General features: G+C 40.6%; 1 protein-coding gene across 5 annotated transcripts in view; it reads right to left on the bottom strand.

Annotated features, from left to right (window-relative positions):
- PJA2 (praja ring finger ubiquitin ligase 2) overlaps window positions 1-18,707 on the bottom strand; it is a 94,419-nt gene that overhangs the window by 54,895 nt on the left and 20,817 nt on the right. For 3 of the 5 annotated variants that reach the window (XM_060235620.1, XM_060235621.1, XM_060235622.1), the window contains 2 exons: window positions 9,821-10,018; window positions 6,103-7,168 (listed from right to left, as the gene is read on the bottom strand). In XM_060235620.1, coding sequence (XP_060091603.1) covers window positions 6,103-7,168; window positions 9,821-10,018 — 1,264 coding nt within the window. Of the gene's footprint in view, window positions 1-6,102; window positions 7,169-9,820; window positions 10,031-17,521; window positions 17,657-18,707 lie in introns of all 5 variants that reach the window. The other 2 variants (XM_060235618.1, XM_060235619.1) reach the window with 1 other exon arrangement.

Raw genomic sequence — 18,707 nt, 5'->3', positions numbered from 1 at the left:
AAAAGTTTTAACAGGAAAGTTTTATCAAATTAAGAGCTACTTGCCTATCCATTACTTATTTCTGGCACAGAAAATTAATACTTGATGTCATCTGAATTGTTGTAAAACATATACCTTACGTCTAACAACTAAAGCAGCTTGCTAGCAGGCCACCACAGACATTTACACGGCCATTCATATTTTGATTTATATTTTCTCTTTTAAAATATGTGGTTTGGTCACCAAATATTATGCACAAAGCAGCTAATTGATTCTAGAAGCATCCATGTCCCCCCAGCCTATTTTAAGATATTAAGTTGCAGCTTCCTGACTATGTTAAGGAACAGACAATGTGTAAAACTTCCCTTCAGCCATATGTTCATGGCTGCTTTGTTCAAAAGAGTTTAAAGAGGAGACACATGCTGATTTCCAGCAAGTTTTCTGGCATTGTGATGTATTTGCAAATGCTTCAGCACAGAAGATAAATATGATGAAATACTTCCATCTGTTCTTTATTCTCACTTGCGAAAGAGCACATGCTCACTACATTACTGTAGTTCAACAAAATCTCAAAACGAATGAACAAGCAGGGAGTCAGCATTATAGAACAGATACATATAAGTTTGTTTGTGCATGCATGTAACTGGATACCAATCTAGCAGTTTCTGAATATTATTTTTATCTTCAGAAATAATTAGGTGGTTTGCAGCTCAGTCCTGGCATTTAGCCCAACTGAACAGATCTCTGTAGCAGTCAGCGTAGACCTGCTTAGGTAATTTCATTCAAATCTCTTGCTTTAGAAGAGTCTAAACACTGCTCAATGTAGTCTCTAGGGATGGGCATGAACCAGGGAAATGGAGGTTCATGAAGGTACGCACATGTCTCACAAACCTCTACAAAACTTTCCTATTTAATGAACCGGTTCAAGGCTCAAAGTTAGTGGTGTGGTGCAGTTTGCAAAAGCCACTTAAAGGGTTCTCTTTAAATGGCTTTTGCAAGCTGCACAGCCATTTGACTTGCAAGTTCACTTGCCAAGTTGAGCCACAGCAGCAGTGCAGCTTGGAGAAGGCATTTGAAGAGATCACAGTCTTTAAATGCCTTCTTCAGGCCCCACCACCAGCACCAGTGTGTGCACCAACATGAACTGCACAAACCTCCCAAAGCCACCTCGGAGATTCGTGGGGGTGGGATGGCAAGAACCAAAGTTTGCAAACCACAATCCAGGTCCAGTTCATGACATATTTTGGTTTATAATTCAGTTCATGCCAATCCCTAATAGTCACTTACTAAATAGATGAGGGTTTGGGGCTATCTTCAAAATAATCCCTTCTGCACAATACTTTTTTTCCTCAGTTATGTAGCCATTTTGAAGTAAGGCATCACGGCAATCTTTCAACATGTTATAATTTCATGTAAACTCCAAGTCCTCTTCCTAACTACACTATTCAGCACACAATCCATTAGATCAGAAGAAATTATGGAGAATCAAGTGGGAACAATGCCAGATCAAAAGGACCATTATGGATACTTTTATTTTTTCTTTTGACTGTTTTCACAAGTTAACTTTTTATTGCACTGACAACTTAACATGATAAACACATCCATTCTTGTAAAGGAGAGATGTGTGGATGCAAAATATTCCATCTGAGAGCACTGGATGGATATTACTCAGTGGCTCTTCACTCAAACTGGGTTGTTCGTTCTCCACTGTAATGCTTGCTGTATCCTAAGATTATGTAGTTGTGGGACAAGCTAGTCATAGTATTTCAAGAGCTAAGAAAGCTGCACTGGGTCTCTTTCTATTTTACATGACACCACAAAATGTTTAATAGCCAATTCTGAACTAGTTTAAAAGGACCCAACTAACAATATTGGAACTGATTAGAGTTGCCAGCCATGCCTAGTCCGGGTAGGGTTTCCCCACTTTTGTAGACTCCTCCCTGCATGCCAAATGCCCTGAAACATGTCACAGTGACATTATCCATAAGTGATGCCATCATGCTGCCAACACTCTAGATTTTGGACAAAACTCTATGGTAAATTTGGGCTCAGAAGAACCTGGGAAGGCCCAAAGATCCCTCTGCTGGGAAGAAGGTAGGATCTGGCAACCCTAGAACTGTTACTGACACACTAGCCAGCATCTGCATTTTCTCAAATTATGATGTTGTCTCTATCAGAAAGTTTAAAGTATGCATAGTTTCCTCCTCCAAACAAAGGCAAAGTTTAAAAACAACTTGTCCATAATGGCTGCTTCCTAAAATTCAGCCAGCTCAGACCATGTCCAACAAATAGATAGGTATTCAGTAGCAAGGAGACAGTAGGAGCAAGAATGGGAGAAAATCCACCTTGCTGCAATGACTTCCTTCTCCTCACTGCTGCCAAACCCTCACTACAATAGCCAAACCCCTCTCGAAGCTAGATTCCTTCTCCCCAATGAAATTTTACTCAGAAGATATACATTGCTACAGCACAACCCTGTTTTTTTTTCCCTTTACATCCATCTAGTTGCAGCTTGTGACAGAGTGGTAAAGCTGCAGTACTGCAGTTCAAGCTCTCTGCTCCTAAGTTCAATCCTGGCAGAAGCTGGGTTCAGGTAGCTGGCTCAAGGTTGACTCAGCCTTCCATCCTTCCGAGGTTGGTAAAATAAGTACCCAGCTTGCTGGGGGGAAAGTGTAGATGACTGGGGAAGGCAATGGCAAACCACCCCGTAAAGAAGAAGACTGCAGATTTATACCCCTCCCTTCTCTCTGAATGAGAGACTCAGAGCGGCTTACAATCTCCTATATCTTCTCCCCCCCAACAGACACCCTGTGATGTGGGTGGGGCTGAGAAGGCTCTCACAGCAGCTGTCCTTTTAATGGCAACTCCTCTGATAGCTATGGCTAACCCAAGGTCATTCCAGCAGCTGCAAGTGGAGGGGTGGGGAATCAAACCCGGTTCTCCCAGATAAGAGTCCGCACACTTAACCACTACACCAAACTAGGTCTCTGCCATGAAAACATTGTGATGCAACGTCACCCCAGAGTTGAAATGACTGGTGCTTGCACAGGGGACTACCTTTACCTTTTTAGAGATTTCACTTAAAACCTAACTGAAGTTGTCTCTGTGATTCCAATAAGTTCACTAACAGTACAAGTACAGAAATTAAGGCTTTTAAAAAAAAATCAGATATAAATATATTTACATTATATCTTGTGTTTCTGAACAGGCCACTAGATAAAAGGTTTTATTGCCATTAAGCTTTAGGTTTTCTTTCTAAATTTGACTGTTGGTTTACCAATGTGACTCAATTCTTCTTCTGTCATATGAAGATAATGGCTTATGAAGTTCTCAAGTGCTTTTGTGATATTCAGACACGATTTAAGGTAGCAAAACATACCACAGAAGAGGAAGACTGAAAGAACATTGTTACAATGCTGTTCAGTTTTGTTAGCAGAAGATGTTTAATAGAAGACTAGTATGTCTAATAAGGGGAATCCCAGTAAAAATAATTTAAGTAAGGTACTAAAGAATTACATATTGCTACAGATCTCAATGAACCATTTTTATCAACAGAAATATAGTTCACAAATGTATTTAAAGCACAGAGATAATCTCAACAGGGATGTAAAGTGCCATCTGTTTTGGATAGGTGACACTTCCAGAAACAGGTTCATAGTCTCAAGGTGCTCTTGGACCCAAGCCTACTGCTGGATAAGCAGGTGATAGTTGTGCCTTTACCAGCTTTGTTAGCCAACTGCTGTCTTTCCTGGAAAGAAAAGATCTGGTCACTGTGGTGTATTCCCTGGTTACATCTAGATTAGACTGCTGGAATGCACTCCCCATGGGTGTTACTCAAACTGCCTGTCTCCATGTTAGGTGGGGAAATTAGTGGGCAAAGGGATTTAACAGGTGGTACCTATACCTGTGAATACCAAGGTCAGTTCCAGGAGGGCTCGCAAAATAAACCAGACTAACTTAAAAGGAAATTATTTGTATTGAAAAATCATTGATTAAAAATGAAAAACACACATACCACAGCAATCAAACTTACACACATGCAAGATTACAGAGAAACGGAGGAGCTTAGGAACATAAAAGGAAAGGTGATATTTACTCTCTGGATATGCAGAAGTCCACGAAAAAGGGAACGTGACCAGTGTATCATGACCCAGGGCCTAAATTCTAAGTTTGGGAGTGTGACTCTGTAGGCGCCTTAGAGTAACACAAAGCACTATGGTTGGGTTACCTTTTTATAGATTCTAAAAGGTGTCCTGAGGGGCAGGACATTGAACAATGAGTTGTTGGGTCTCCCAGTCATAAAACAACAGGTGGGATGGCACCTTAATGGTGCAACATGAATGTATGAATCTAGGGCTGATGGCCAAAAATGGATGCATCTGCAACTAACTTCAAAAGTTAGCATTTCCTTGGAAATGGTCAGGAAGAGGGCCATCAACGTAAACACTGATGACAAATGTAGGAAGTTTTATGGAGAGATACCACAAAACTGGTGCCAGAGATTTTGCACTTTAAAGGGAAGGAAGTTTCTCAGGAAAAGAGGGATCTTCAAAGGGGGACCAACTGGAATGCTGAGAATGTTCCTGCTGAATATACTTACTCTCAGATGTGAGAAGAGCCATTGTTATGTGAAGACAGCTGCCTATTTTCCTTATTATAATACCTTACAGAGTCTGGGCTCCTGCTAGTTGGTCTGGTCCTTTTGCTAGCATCTGGAGATGTGCCCTATATAAGCCAGGGTGTAAGGCCTTGCAACTTCTGGGGTATTTTGCCAAGCTTTGGGGGTGTCTTTCAGTAGGCAGCCCCAAGCTGGAGGGCAGAGGGGTGGGTTACATCCCCCCCCCAGTCATTCTGACATCAGAAGGAATGACTTCAATATAAAAAAATTAACTTGAGTGGTTGCTGAAGTCCCCAGTGTGCAAAGAGAAGATACAGGAAACAGCCCACAATGAAATGTAAGAAAATTAAGAGACTGGATGTACCAACTTAAAAAAAAAAAGAGTGCTGCAAAACCAAGACTCAAACAAAAACTCTAACATCAATTCAAAAATCTTATCTTGTGCCTGAGGTGAATTGTAGTGGAGTGTAGATAAACTAGATGTATCCTCTAAAGACTGAAATGATATGTGAGTGTGGCTATGTAATTAATGCAATATTATTAAACTGAGTCAGAGGGCAGTGACTATAGGAGTGTTCAGATTCTTCAATTGGTGCAGAATGCTGCAGCTAGGTTGCTGACTGGAGTGGGTTGTAGGGGCTCCAGCAGCCACTGACACTGGTTTCCAGTTTGTTTCAGAATACAATTCAAGGTGCTGGTTTTGACCTTCAAAGTCCTAAACAGTTTAGGACTGACACACCTGAAGGACTCCCTTCTCCACCTGCTCGACCATGGTTATCTTCGGAGGACCTGCTTCAGGTTTCCTATCCCCACCTTCAAGATTAAGCAGGTGGCAAACCCAGGAGAGGCTTTCCTGGACATGGCTGAAAAGCTCTGGAAGCATATGCCACTAGTGGATGAAGTCTTTTTTATTTCATTTGGCATTCCCATAAGGATCCTTCCTTCCTTATGAATGTTTTAAAATGTTTTGTATATATTTTTGTTTTGTATATATTTTAACTGTTTAAATTGTTTTAATGATGTGTATTTTGGGGGTTGATTTTAATGGCTGTAAAATGTGGGTTTATTATGTATGTTTTAAATTGTTAGCTACCTTGTTGGCCCTTTTTAAGAGGAGAAAGGCAGGATCAAAGTTTTGTAAATATAATAAGTAAATAAATAAAAATACAAATTGTACCATAACTATAAAAGTTTACCAAGTTCCCCTACCAATGGATTCAGGGCTTTTTTGAGCAGGAATGCGCAGAAATGCAGTTCTGGCCGGTTTGGCAGCAGGGTGTGTGGTGCTGGGCTTTTCTACAAAAAATGTCCTGGATTTAGCAAATATTACATGTAAGTCTGCTTGGTCTTCCCTTCTATAACAGGACAAATATATCAGACATTGGATAATGTTGTGCAAAAACCAATACCTTTTTACATTGCATTTAACAATTTGATATCTATGCATTAAAGCAGTTAATCAGACCTATAGAAGAGTTAAACTTAAAAGTATACAAAATTCTTACCTGTCTTCATCTTTGTTGGAGCTAGACAGATTCTTGCCGCAGTCTTCAAATTCATCCCAGAAAGCCTTATCATCTACTTTACTTTTGCTGTCTAGAAGACTTATGTTTTGCTTCCTTAGTTCACCTTTTGTTTTCTTTGGAGCACCCTCGTAATCTCTTGGGTCAAAAAACATACTAGAATTGATTTTTTCTTTGCTTTGTTTCAAAACACGTTCTGAACTGTGTTGCTGGACATCCACATTCTCACTCCTCCTCCTAGCACTGTTTTTCTCATCCTCTTCAGTTGTAAGAGACTGCTTCTTCTCCAAATGGTTCACAGAATTTTGTTTTCTAACTTTAGGTCTTACTACCAATTCAGATGAATTCCCTTGGTCCACCTTCCCATTATTAGTACTCGAGTCATTATAAATCCCTACTGGTGTCTTAATTGTAGGATCAGCTGCATTTTTTTGCTGTTCCAGGTCACAAATGGTGCTAATGTTATTTTTTATTAGCAAGTCATCTTCGCTGGGTGTTTTCACAAGTGTCTTAGTTTGATGTATAGTATCTGGTTCTGTGCTAGAATGTCTCTGGAAAGGCACTGATCTTAGATCTTCAAAGCTATTGCTTGAAGCATTATGAGTGAATTTGGACAAATGTGACTGTAGATCACTGAAGGAATCCACTTCTTTCTCCAACTCAGAAAGCACACTTTCCAATGTCTCTTGAAATATTCCTGCTTCTTCTTTTCCTAAGGATAAATTAGGCTGGCCACCCTCTTCCTCGCCATCACTGCTATCAGGCTCATAAGAGTCAATATTTACAAAAGTGATTCCATTCTGGCCACTCATATTGTTATGCTCTGTAGAAGAATACTCTACACAACTGTCCAAAATGTCATCAGAACTCACACTGCTATTCAAAATTGAGTTGTCTCCCAAACCGTAATAGCCTGGAGAACAAGAAGCAGTATCTGTTTTGGGTGCCTGGCTCAATTCAGCTTGAACAAGAGGTCTTTCTGATCCAACAGTTGCTGACAATGGTACATCTGCCAAAGCAGAGCATCCTTGAGCCAATGGACTGGAACCTTTATATAAAAAGTGTAAAGAAAGCGTATGTTGAAAAGAACAGATCAGTTATAAATTTACTTATCATTACATACTTATGTGAGATGTTAATTCTTTCCAACAGCATCTGATGAATAGTCAGTTGCACAACTGGGATACATTGTTTAGATAAATATATTAACATTTCATGTTAGCGAGAGAAACTCATGAGCACATTTCAAGGTCAGAAGCAACTTGTAATTTCATCTCAGTCTTACTTGGTTTTTGTCACACTGCATTGGCGTACATGTTTATATGCCTCATACTTAGATCACAAGAGAATGTTAGAGCTAGTTGTAGGATCATTCTATACTTTTTAAAATTATTCTATAATGCCAAGTCAGCATGCATGATTAAACTGCTGCCTTTGACAAGAATATCTCTGAAAGAGAAGCCTCATTCAACTACATAGTAATGTCCAGGTTAAAAAGATGCTTTTGCTTCAGGAGACAAATGAAAATTTCTCCATCGTCATTCAGATTAAAAAGCACAGAAAAAATACATATTGAATTATAATTAAGGTTTTGCTGGCAATGCTGTCCCTTAGAAAAGCAGCCCTGTAAGCATACATAAGTTATACCTTTTTGGCTTTTCCCATAATATTGGTGTGTATCAACTCAATTGTTCATGAAAGGCTTACAGAGTTTTCCCATGTTCATTTGTGGTGTTGCAAGATCCATGCAGAGGAACAAGAGCCATGTGGGTCGGTGGGCTGGGGTGAGAGGGATAAGCGTATGAAATCTACCTGTTTCCCCAGTGAAACTGTACTGTTGGAAGAGACACAAGGTGTGATTTCACAATCTTTTCCTTCCCTGCTCCAATCATGCCCCCTGGCCACCAGCTAGTCTTCTGTACAGTTCCCACAAACTTTAGGAATGATTTTTCCGAGTCAGAAGGGGTTACAGGAAGAGAAAAAGATAGGAAAACTCTGTGTCATGATGGGTAAGATGCACATCATGGCCAATAAAAATGCAATAGTGCAACTGATGATTTTTGCTCTGGAATATTTTGATTTAAAAATGATTTTTCTCTTACATTTCTGCAACAAAACAAACTTTCCTTACAAAAACATATATTCTGGAATTATCTTTGCATATGCACCCACTGCCAGGAGGTCTTTGACAGAGGGCCAGCTAATGACATAAAGGTAATATAACAGATGAAAATAAAATTGGAAAAGCAAATGAAGAGAAGACCATGTACATAGGTGAGTCTGCCACAGTGTAAATACAGGTAAGTATTTATGGAATGGACTTTGAACACTAAAATTGTTACGTATTTATTTATTTTATTATATTTCTATCCTGCCCTCCCCCAGAATCAGGCTCAACCAAATAACAACAACAACATTTTTTCAATTTAATTGAATGCCCCATCCTGGCCAAGGACAGGCTCTGAGTGATGATCATCAGTTAAAAATACATAGAAGACAAAACCATCCTTAGTTCAAAACAAGAAAACAATGGCAATAAAGTTCCAACCCCCGATGGTGTTTTGCTAATTGTGTTCATTCTCATCAGAGTATCGGCGCATAATGGGGGGAAGGAACATTTCTGGAGGGAGGGTGGACAAAAAGATAAGCACCAGCTGTTACTGCCCTCTATCAAAAGCCTGGTGGACCATCTCTGCCCTGCGGAATTGTAAGAGATCCCGCAGGTCTTGGACATTGTCCAGCAGAGAGTTCCACCAGGTAGGGGCCAGGGCTGAAAAAACCCTAGCCTCAGTTGAGGTCAGCCAGGCTTCTTAGGGGCTAGGGATCACCAGCAACTTGTTACTGGCAGAGTAAGATGCCCAACCAGGGATGCAGTGGAGAAGACAGTCCTTTAAATACATTGTAATAATGTAATTTAAAATCTAATAACACAACTCCCAAGATGGAAATCAATCAACAAATTTCCTGGATGAGCTTGTATGCATGCCCAGATGGATCAGAGAGTTGAGTGAGTGGGTATCAATACACCATTGGTAGTATATCCACATAAAGATAGAAAAGACGGGTGGAGCAGGGGAGACAATGTAAATAGACACCTGCTGCCTCAACCAAAGGCCTGGTGGAACAGCTCTGTTTTACAGGCCCTGCAGAACTGTAATAACTATATTTTGCATGTAACAAAAGGAACCTTCCATCACTGACTTAATTCTATGACCTGTAATCATATAAGCTGCTATTTGATATTTTCCCCTTAATTAATTAATTATATATTTATTTCAGTGTATATCCTGCCATCACTGCAAGTGGGCTCAGGGAAAGTAACAGCAAGTAAAAGTAAATCATAAAAATCAAGGGCACCAGGGTTAACTTTTAGCCACACCAAATAATTGCATCATATTCTAATGAGCGTGCCAAATATTTATTGATGTTAAAAAATGTCAATGTCACTCTTTGCAAACCAACAGAATATTGAATTGTAGGTGCTTGGTCTTATTTTATTCAGATGATTTATGTGTAACCATCAATGATACAGTTTTTTTTTAAAAAAAAGCAAGAAGCAGCAATATTACACACATAAAAGCAACAACAGGTATTGAAAACTGTACAGTAAAAATATTCAGTAACACAAATCAATAGCACACTACTTCAAGTTTCCCTGAAGAAGAAAGAGAATTTCATTTTGCAATTCTGTGACACTCACACAAAGAATTTTCTTGTTGAACGTCATCTAGCTCTAGTCCTTCACACTCTCCATGTTGGCTTGAATTTCTCTCCAGATTTGTCAAAGATGGTCTAAAACTGACATAGGCGTGCCTTCTTCCATATCTTCTACCAGTAATAGTCTGATACCCTCCTGCCGGTTTTGGCCATGTGGGTTTCCCGGCTTCCTGACCCATTGCTGCAAAAGAAAGTAGGGGTGGGGTAAATAATGGAATTCTAAATATATTAGAAGCTTATTTCTAAACACTAAGGTGAGACATAACATAAATTAACGTTCATACAAAAATCAGAATTCAAGGGCTCATAATGCTAAAACAGGTGTGTACGTTAATTGCCTTCTATTTTAGCACTGGTTAAACCTCTAAATGTTATAAATCAATTATAATGTAAAGTCTCTAAATGAAACATCAGAATCTCATCAAGATACACAGACCCTGTCACCCCTCCAAGAATTCTATGTGGTAATAAGAAACTATTCGTATTATATAGGATTTCCCCATCTTAATGATTAATTTCTATGGTCCAACCTCCAAATTTTTTCTCACCAGGACATGTCTAAGTAGAATCTTTCCCAGTAGCTGGTTTTGCAGCATAATTAGAAAGAAAGTATTTCAGCTTGAGAAAACAAACTAGTCTCGATAGTTAATGAAGCCATTGTCCTTCTAGACAGAAATCAGTGCAATCTCTATAACTAGAATCCACCTAAATCAATGGCTTTACTCGGATTTTGGGAAAATTTGAAATATGTAATGCTTTCTTATCAAACCTAAACATTTTTGCTTATTTAATAACAAAATTTAGCATATAAAATTGTACTATTTTGCATATTTATGGAACTTAAATTCACAAATGTTTTCCTTTACTAGAAAAAAAAGGGAAGAAGAAAAATAGCAAGTTTACTCAGTACTGGAAAAAGATTTGCAAAGTGCTGCACCCTATGCTATCATACCACCTGTATTTAATTTTTGCCATTTGAGAAGTAGGAGGGAGGGGAAAATAAACATTTAAGGTAGGAAACAAACCCTGTAGTAAACATAAAGAAACACTCTCATAGAGTTATCAGCATATTTGGATATTAAATTAAACTGAAAACACTGAATTCTTTAATAATATATTATCATTAAACACATACCATATGTGTTTGCCAAATTATTTACATTTAGACAAGAACAGTGTTGAGTATGTCTTCAGTATGCATAGGAATTATCATTATCTAATACTGTAGATTTTCGTCTAAATTTTCATACTACAAATTTTGAGTAAAGTCTTGTCTTTCATTTTGCTTATTCCAAAAGGGGGAGGACCCAATTTCCTCATACTTGTTTGTGCTATGCATTTGGAGTGTGAAAAACTTTGCTAAAGAAGCATTTCACTTATCCTTAAACAGAAAATTTTTCCAAAAAAATTGGAAAAAAACTCATTTGTGAGAAAAATCCAGCCCCACCCCTAATTTTTCCATCCAGAAACTATCTTTCATATTATTACGTTACAAAGTATCATGGCATTAAAAAATTTTTTGATAGCCACAAGCCATTCACTAGAAAATTGGTACATAATTATAGTAAAAGCTTTGTTTTTTGGCACTTGATTATCCAGAATGTTCATAACTACTATTGCCCGGGGGGCACATCATTCTTGCTCAGCTACCATATCCCTGTGTATGCAGGTGCAAGTGCCACACTCCCACCTCTCCAGCCAGTTAGCTACCTTGATGTCTCCAGTCGCAGCTGAGCTTCTAGAAGTTAGCACAGTCAGCTTGGCTACCTCACTTCTCAGGCTGCCGGAAGCCAGTTCTGCAGGGATGTCATGTATGCTCAGGGCTTTTTTGAACCGGAAAGCACAGGAACACAGTTCCTGCTAGCTTCCAGAGCATTCCTGCTGGGTTGCAGAGCATTCCGGATTGCTTGGAGAGAAGGTAGGCACTTAAGGGAGTAGTGGTTAAGTGTGCGGACTCTTATCTGGGAGAACTGGGTTTGATTCCCCACTCCTCCACTTGCACCTGCTGAGATGGCCTTGGGTCAGCCATAACTCTGGCAGAGGTTGTCCTTGAAAGGGCAGCTGCTGTGAGAGCCCTCTCCAGCCCCACCCACCTCACAGGGTGTCTGTTGTGGGGGAGGAAGGTAAAGGAGATTGTGAGCCGCTCTGAGACTTTCGGAGTGGAGGGCGGGATAGAAATGCAATATCTTCTTCTTCTCTTGAAGTGCCTGCCCTCTCCAAGCCTGCTTCCTCCAATCATGTGTCTTGGAAAAAGCAGGTACTTAGGAAGACTGCTAAGTGTCTGCCTGCCTCCTAGGCTTGCCAGTCCCCAGGTCCCAGTTTTGCTGGGATGGCTGGGGAAGCCCCAGCCCCAACAGCCACTATGTGCCTTTCCACCTTGGAAGGCTAGAACAGGGGTGGCCAAACTTGTTTAATGTAAGAGCCTCATAGAATAAACTCCAGGTGTCTGAGAACCACAAGATATGAATGTCAAATGTCTGAGAGCCGAAAAACATGAACGTCAGATGTCTGAGAGCTGCTAGACATGAACATCAGATGTTTGAGAGCCACAAGACAGGAAGGGTGGGAGGAAAGGAAATAAATGGAGCGGGAGAGGTAGAAAAAAAGCAACTTTAACTTTAAATGCATTCTCCAAGCTGCCAGCTGGCTTGGCTTGGCTTGGACAAGTGATTTAAAGAGACAAATGCCTTCTCCAAGCTGGCCTACAGAGCACCTGGATCGGGGCGGTGTGGCGGTGCTGATGTTGTTGGACCTGTCAGCTGCGTTCGACACGGTTGACCATCGGCTACTGACCCGCCGCCTCGCCGATGTAGGGGTGAGGGGGTCTGCCTTACAATGGCTTGCCTCCTTCCTCGAGGATTGGGGACAAAGGGTGGCAATTGGGGGCGAGCTGTCCCAGAGGCACACACTGGATTGTGGAGTGCCTCAGGGGGCAGTTCTCTCACCAATGCTATTTAATATCTATATGCGCCCCCTTGCCCAGATTGCCAGGAGACATGGACTTGGGTGCCATCAATATGCAGATGACACCCAACTCTATCTGCTAATGGACGGCCGGCCTGACTGCGTCCCAGAGAATTTAGACCGGGCCCTGCAGGATTTGGCAACCTGGTTGAGGAAGAGCGGGCTGAAACTGAATCCAGCGAAGACAGAAGTCCTTTGTCTGGGTCGGGGCGCTCGGGGAGGGGAAATACCTCTCCCGGTCTTCGATGGGGCGCCGTTGAAATCGGCGCACCGGGTTAAGAGCCTGGGAGTTTTACTGGAGCCTGCATTATCAATGGAAGCCCAGATTGCAGCCACTGCCAAGTCAGCCTTTTTCCATCTAAGGCGGGCAAACCAGTTGGCTCCCTTCCTAGAGCGCCAAGATCTGGCAATGGTGCTTCATGCAACGGTCACCTCGAGACTGGATTACTGTAATGCCCTCTACATGGGGCTGCCTCTGTACCGAACCCGGAAGCTGCAGCTGGTGCAGAACGCAGCGGCTAGACTGTTGCTGGGACTCCCTAAATGGGAGCACATACAGCCTGGGCTGCGCGAACTGCACTGGCTGCCAGTTACATACCGGGTTCGTTACAAAGTGCTGGTCATTACCTTTAAAGCCCTATATGGTCGAGGACCTGTCTACCTTAGGGACCGTCTCTCCTCATATGAACCCCAGAGAGCACTGAGGTCAGCCGGGAAAAACCTGCTGACTATCCCCGGACCGAGAGAGGTAAAGCTGCAAAGCACCCGTAACCGGGCCTTCTCCTCTATAGCCCCGAGCCTATGGAACCAACTTCCAGAGGAAATGCGGGCCCTGCGGGACCTAGAACAGTTCCGCAGGGCCTGCAAGACCTTCCTCTTCAGACTGGCTTTCCCTGATGAAAATGGAAATTGCGAAGGAAACCGCCATCAGAAAAAGTAAACATAGCACTAGCACTTTTAAAAATTAATTAATTTAATTTTAAAACTTAACCAGATTTTAATTAAATGCTTATAATGTTTAATGTAATTTTATCCATTTGTATAATTCAACCCTGAACCATGTTGTTAGCCGCCCTGAGCCTGCTCCGGCGGGGAGGGCGGGATACAAATAAAATTTGTTGTTGTTGTTGTTGGGACTTCAAGAGCCACACAATATGTATGAAAGAGCCACATGTGGCTCCCGAGCCACAGTTTGGCCACCCCTGGGCTAGAAGAGGACCAGCTTGCTTTTTTAGAAGGTATGAATGTCTTTAAATTTCTGTAGGAACCAAGCTGAATGGGGGCAGGGTGAAGCGGCGGAACAATGTAGCTATTCCCATTGAACTGTGAAGCTGTAAAAAAGTTGAGAGCCTCTGTTGTTGCATTGGTTTTAGAACTCCTTTATGCATAGTGAAGCTGTGAAAAAGTAAGTCTCTGTGAGTCTCTGTTTGTTTTGCATTCGTTTTAGTAAGCGTAAGCAAGGACCTTTTGTTTCCCTGTGCTAGTCTAACGACTTGGTTGAAACTTGGTTACATTCAATGCCTCTCCTGAGAAAACTGCCCCAGTGAGATCACAAAAATGTGTGCTTGCTTTGCTCTCTCTCATTATTTCTAGGCTAATCTTTCTGCTAACATATTTGGCAAACTGAATCAACAAGGAAAGAAAGCAAGGATTCTGAGCTGCAGAGAAGTCTGCTTCATGCAGGGATTTCTCACTTCATGAGAAGTGTATGCATTTTAAAATCTTCTCTCTGTGCACTTCTGATAGAGCTGGTTAATGGTGCGTTCCCTCTGTTTTTTAATGGAACAACACAACAACCATTTTGTGTTCCTAAACTGGATTTCTGTGGTGACAAAAAATAGAGCAAGTAGTTCCACCTTGCTCTAAAAACAGCTATGTGTACTTGGGTTCACCTCATCTTTGAGTAAAATACCCAGATGCCTGCTTCATTCTTTAAAATAAGAATGAACACTAATAAAAAGATTTAAAAGCTACCTACTTTGGTGGTTCTAACCTGTAATGTGTGAAAGGACTACAAGTAACTTTAAAATTCCCACTGCATTTACACATTAGAAAAGCAGTGTGTAGGATGCATGTGTTGTTTAGCCAAAGCTCACTAACAGAGGTGGAAAAAAAGCTGAATAACTACCTCAGACACTATGAGATAGAAGTATGTATATGCTAAGAGCATGACCTGTCTGGAGTTAGCCACTATATAGCCCCACTGATTTCAGTGGGAGAGAGAGAAGCACATGCTTAACTCCCTGTCTCATGGACCTTCACTATGGCCTGGATTCTGCAGGCACTCAGCAATGGGACTGCAGTTGTTGCCATACTATGTAGACAGGAAACTAGGATAGGATGAAGGCATAAGGGTATGTGCAAATTCTTAAATTCAGGGCTTTTTTGAGCAAGAATGCGCAGGAATGCAGTTCCAGCTGGCTTGGCATCAGGAGGTGTGGCCTAATATGCAAATGAGTTCCTGCTGGGCTTTTTCTACAAAAAAACCTCTGTGTATGCTCATACATTTTTAAATGTCTTTACCTATACCAGTGCTTTCTGTGAGTCACTAATTTTATATAATCATATATATAATTATTAAAAAGGTAAAGGTAGTCCACTGTGCAAGCACTAGTCGTTTCCGACTCTGAGATGACGTCGCATCACAACTTTTTCACAGCAGACTTTTTACAGAGTTGCCTTCTCCAGTCATCTACACTTTCCCCTCCAGCAAGCTGGGTACACATTTTACCGACCTCAGAAGGATGGAAGGCTGAGTCAACCTTGATCCGGCTACCTGAAACCAGCTTCCGCTGGGATCGAACTCAGGTCGTGAGCAGAGAGTTTGGACTGCAGTACTACAGCTTTACCACTCTGCACCACGGGGCTCCTTAATATAATTATTAGATTTTTTTTAAATAAAGCTTTTAACAAACACTGAGTAGTTATTGGCTATCGAATACAGGGTTTCACTCTGAACCTGGAAACAAAAATAAACTTCTGATAGTCCCTTAAAGGCAAAAGGCTGGATCCTGAAAAGTGAATATTAGAGGGAATACTCCCTTGCCACACAGTGGTATGACTCTAATGGTCAATGCATTTCTCTAATTCAGCAAAGTTTCCACATAGCTGTTTTAGAAAAATGGCAACTCACAAGCAGATCTGTCTCACTGCTTTCCCCTATTAATTATTATGGCCTTTCTGTGATTGCTCTCCTCCTAGCTTATGGTTCCTTACAGGCCCTGAGACCAAGAAGTCCCATAAAGTTGTATATATAATGCAATATAAGGACAAAGGACAAGGGGAGAAGTAATGCAATTTACAGTTTCACAGTCTGTTAGCATGGAATTATAGCAAGTAGCATGTTAAATCTTCTATTAATTGTAGAAGACTTACCAGAGATAACCAGGCGAATATAAAACTACAAAGCTTGGTTCAATAATTTACATGAACTGTACAATAATAATTACACCACAAGTAAGAGTAACAGCTAGAAGTAACAAATGCAATGCTTCCTTCCCACTAAAGCTGACTTAAACAAATCAATCATCATGATTTCAGAAGTCTGGAAGATTTTGTTTCAGATGGTTTTCCTACTTTCAAAGTGAATGGGTGTATTCTGTCTCAAACCTTAAAAGGCTGAATGAAAAGCATTTTAATGTTTTAATTAATATGTTATTTATAGTCCAATGGTGGACTATTGGACTCAAGGCGGATTACAGAATGAGTCAATATAATCGACAGGATGGGACCTTCAATAAATAATGCAAATAAATTTGGTTCTGCAGCCCTATCAGAAGTCTAAAAATAGAACTGAAGCAAAGCATAAATATTAACATGACATTAAATGATGCAAAAATTAAATAGTAGGATGCTAGTTTCAGCAAACTGTACACAGTAGTATGGACTACAGGCACAAATATTTATCCAAATATCTTTGTGAATCATTTCATATATTGCAACTGTATTGCCTGCACAGAGAAGCCCTCTTGAATAATTCATTTTTGCATAGTTTCTAGAAAGCCAGGAGACTAGGAGCCTTCCTGACCTCCTCAGGCAGGCAGGCCATACCATAAGATGGGGAGCCATAATGGAAAAAGCACATATGTGGGCAGTTGTTGATTGAGAAAACATAAATGTATCAATTCCAGCTTAATTACTTCCTGCTTACCTCTCCTTTTATGATCAACTTTCCTGCCTTAGTAAATCAATTCAGGAAAAAGAAGCAGATATTCAGAGAAGCACACTAACAATGTGAAATGTTATAAACTATGATTACAAACAAGAATTTATTTGCTGGATCAGACCATCAAGTCCAACATTCTGTTTCTAACAGAGGCTGTGCAGATGTTTCCAGAAGATGACAAGCAGAGCACGATGATGATGGCCATCCTTTCTACACTCCCCACTGCATTTAGTACTCAGACTATCAGTAAATAGAGATTGGAATATGTTTCCCCGGCTAATAGACATTTAAAAATCTATCCTTTGTGAACATAATTATTTCAAAATCATTTAAACTAGTGGCCCTTACCAGATCTTATGGCAACAAAATCTAAAAAATTAATGTTGCGATGTAGAATATTAAAAGGCAGATTCTGCACTGCAGGATATCTGCACTGCCTACAGCCTAATCTCTCAGTATTTACTGTTAAGACCCAAGATGTAACCAGACATGCTACAGAGGGGTTATTTTTTAAAAGAAAAAGTTTTTAAAAATAGGCCTTGCCTGCATGCTTAGGATCTTCTGTTCCTTCTTTCTGTGCTCCTGTATCTAATGTACATTTCCTTTTTCTTTCATCTGCATACACAAGGCTTTGCTGCAGTAACTGTTGTCCCTTGTGATCTGTAGGCAGGGTTTGCCATCTGTCACCCTCTAGATAGATTTAAAAAGATCTTGGAATAGTTGCTAAAAAGCAAGCAAGAATAAACCAAAATGAAGCAGGCAAGGAAGGGTACAGGGATACTGAGTTAGTTACTTCCAGGCAAGAGTTATGCCTGATTGATGGCATTTATATCAATATGCATTTCTAAGTAACCACGGAATTTGGAATTTGGAATGGGTTCCTCTTTAAACTGATATGATTCTTAGGTACAGTAAAATTATACTAATATTGATTCCCCTATGTTTTCATCAGTGCAGATGGCACAGACAAATTAGCATGGCATTTGCAATGAAAGGTGAGAACAGGAAAGTATGAAAGGAAGAATACATTGTGAAAAGGTAGGAGGGTTCCCTGGATAATTTAAATGGCACTTCTTACCAAGCTTTAGCCTTTGCAGCAGTTCCTTAAATTTCAAAGTTCCATAAATCTGCAGGATGGATACTCTGCTTTTCTCCCCAACAATTACCCCAAATGGCTTCATTCTCCCTTCTCTCCTTTTCCATGTTATCCTTATAACAACAACCACTCTGTGATGAAGATTCATCTGAGAGAGCATGACTGGTCCAAGGTCACCAATGAGCTTTCATGGTAGAGTGTGATTTTAAACTTGAGTTCCAGATCCTAGTATGGCATTCAAGATGTTATTTGATTTGATTTATATCCTCCCCTCCCCACCGAAGCAGGCTCAGGGCCGCTCACAATATAAAATCACAACGAACAGTTAATTAGCACATTGGCTCTTATTGCTGCCTTTAAAAATGAAAGGCTGGATGACAACGCCAAAATATTTTCAAGGTGTAAGACAGAAAATGACTTTGTGTATTTATCTAGCTAGTATGGTTAGGCAAAGTATATGAAAAGTCACTTGCTATATCAATGTACCTGAGTGAAAAACTTGACAGGGTTTGCCATAAAGGTAAAGGTAAGTCCCCTGTGCAAGCACCAGTCATTTCCGACTCTGGGGTGACATCACTTTCAGATGCCTCGTTGGCCCCATTATTATATGGAATTGCAATATTTTTCTTCTTCATACGCTCAAGT

Source organism: Heteronotia binoei, chromosome 4, assembly GCF_032191835.1.
Source record: "Heteronotia binoei isolate CCM8104 ecotype False Entrance Well chromosome 4, APGP_CSIRO_Hbin_v1, whole genome shotgun sequence".
In the NCBI taxonomy this organism is placed as follows: domain Eukaryota; kingdom Metazoa; phylum Chordata; class Lepidosauria; order Squamata; family Gekkonidae; genus Heteronotia; species Heteronotia binoei.
The sequence above is the reverse complement of the archived record's forward strand: the minus strand, read 5'-3'. Positions and strand labels throughout refer to the sequence as shown.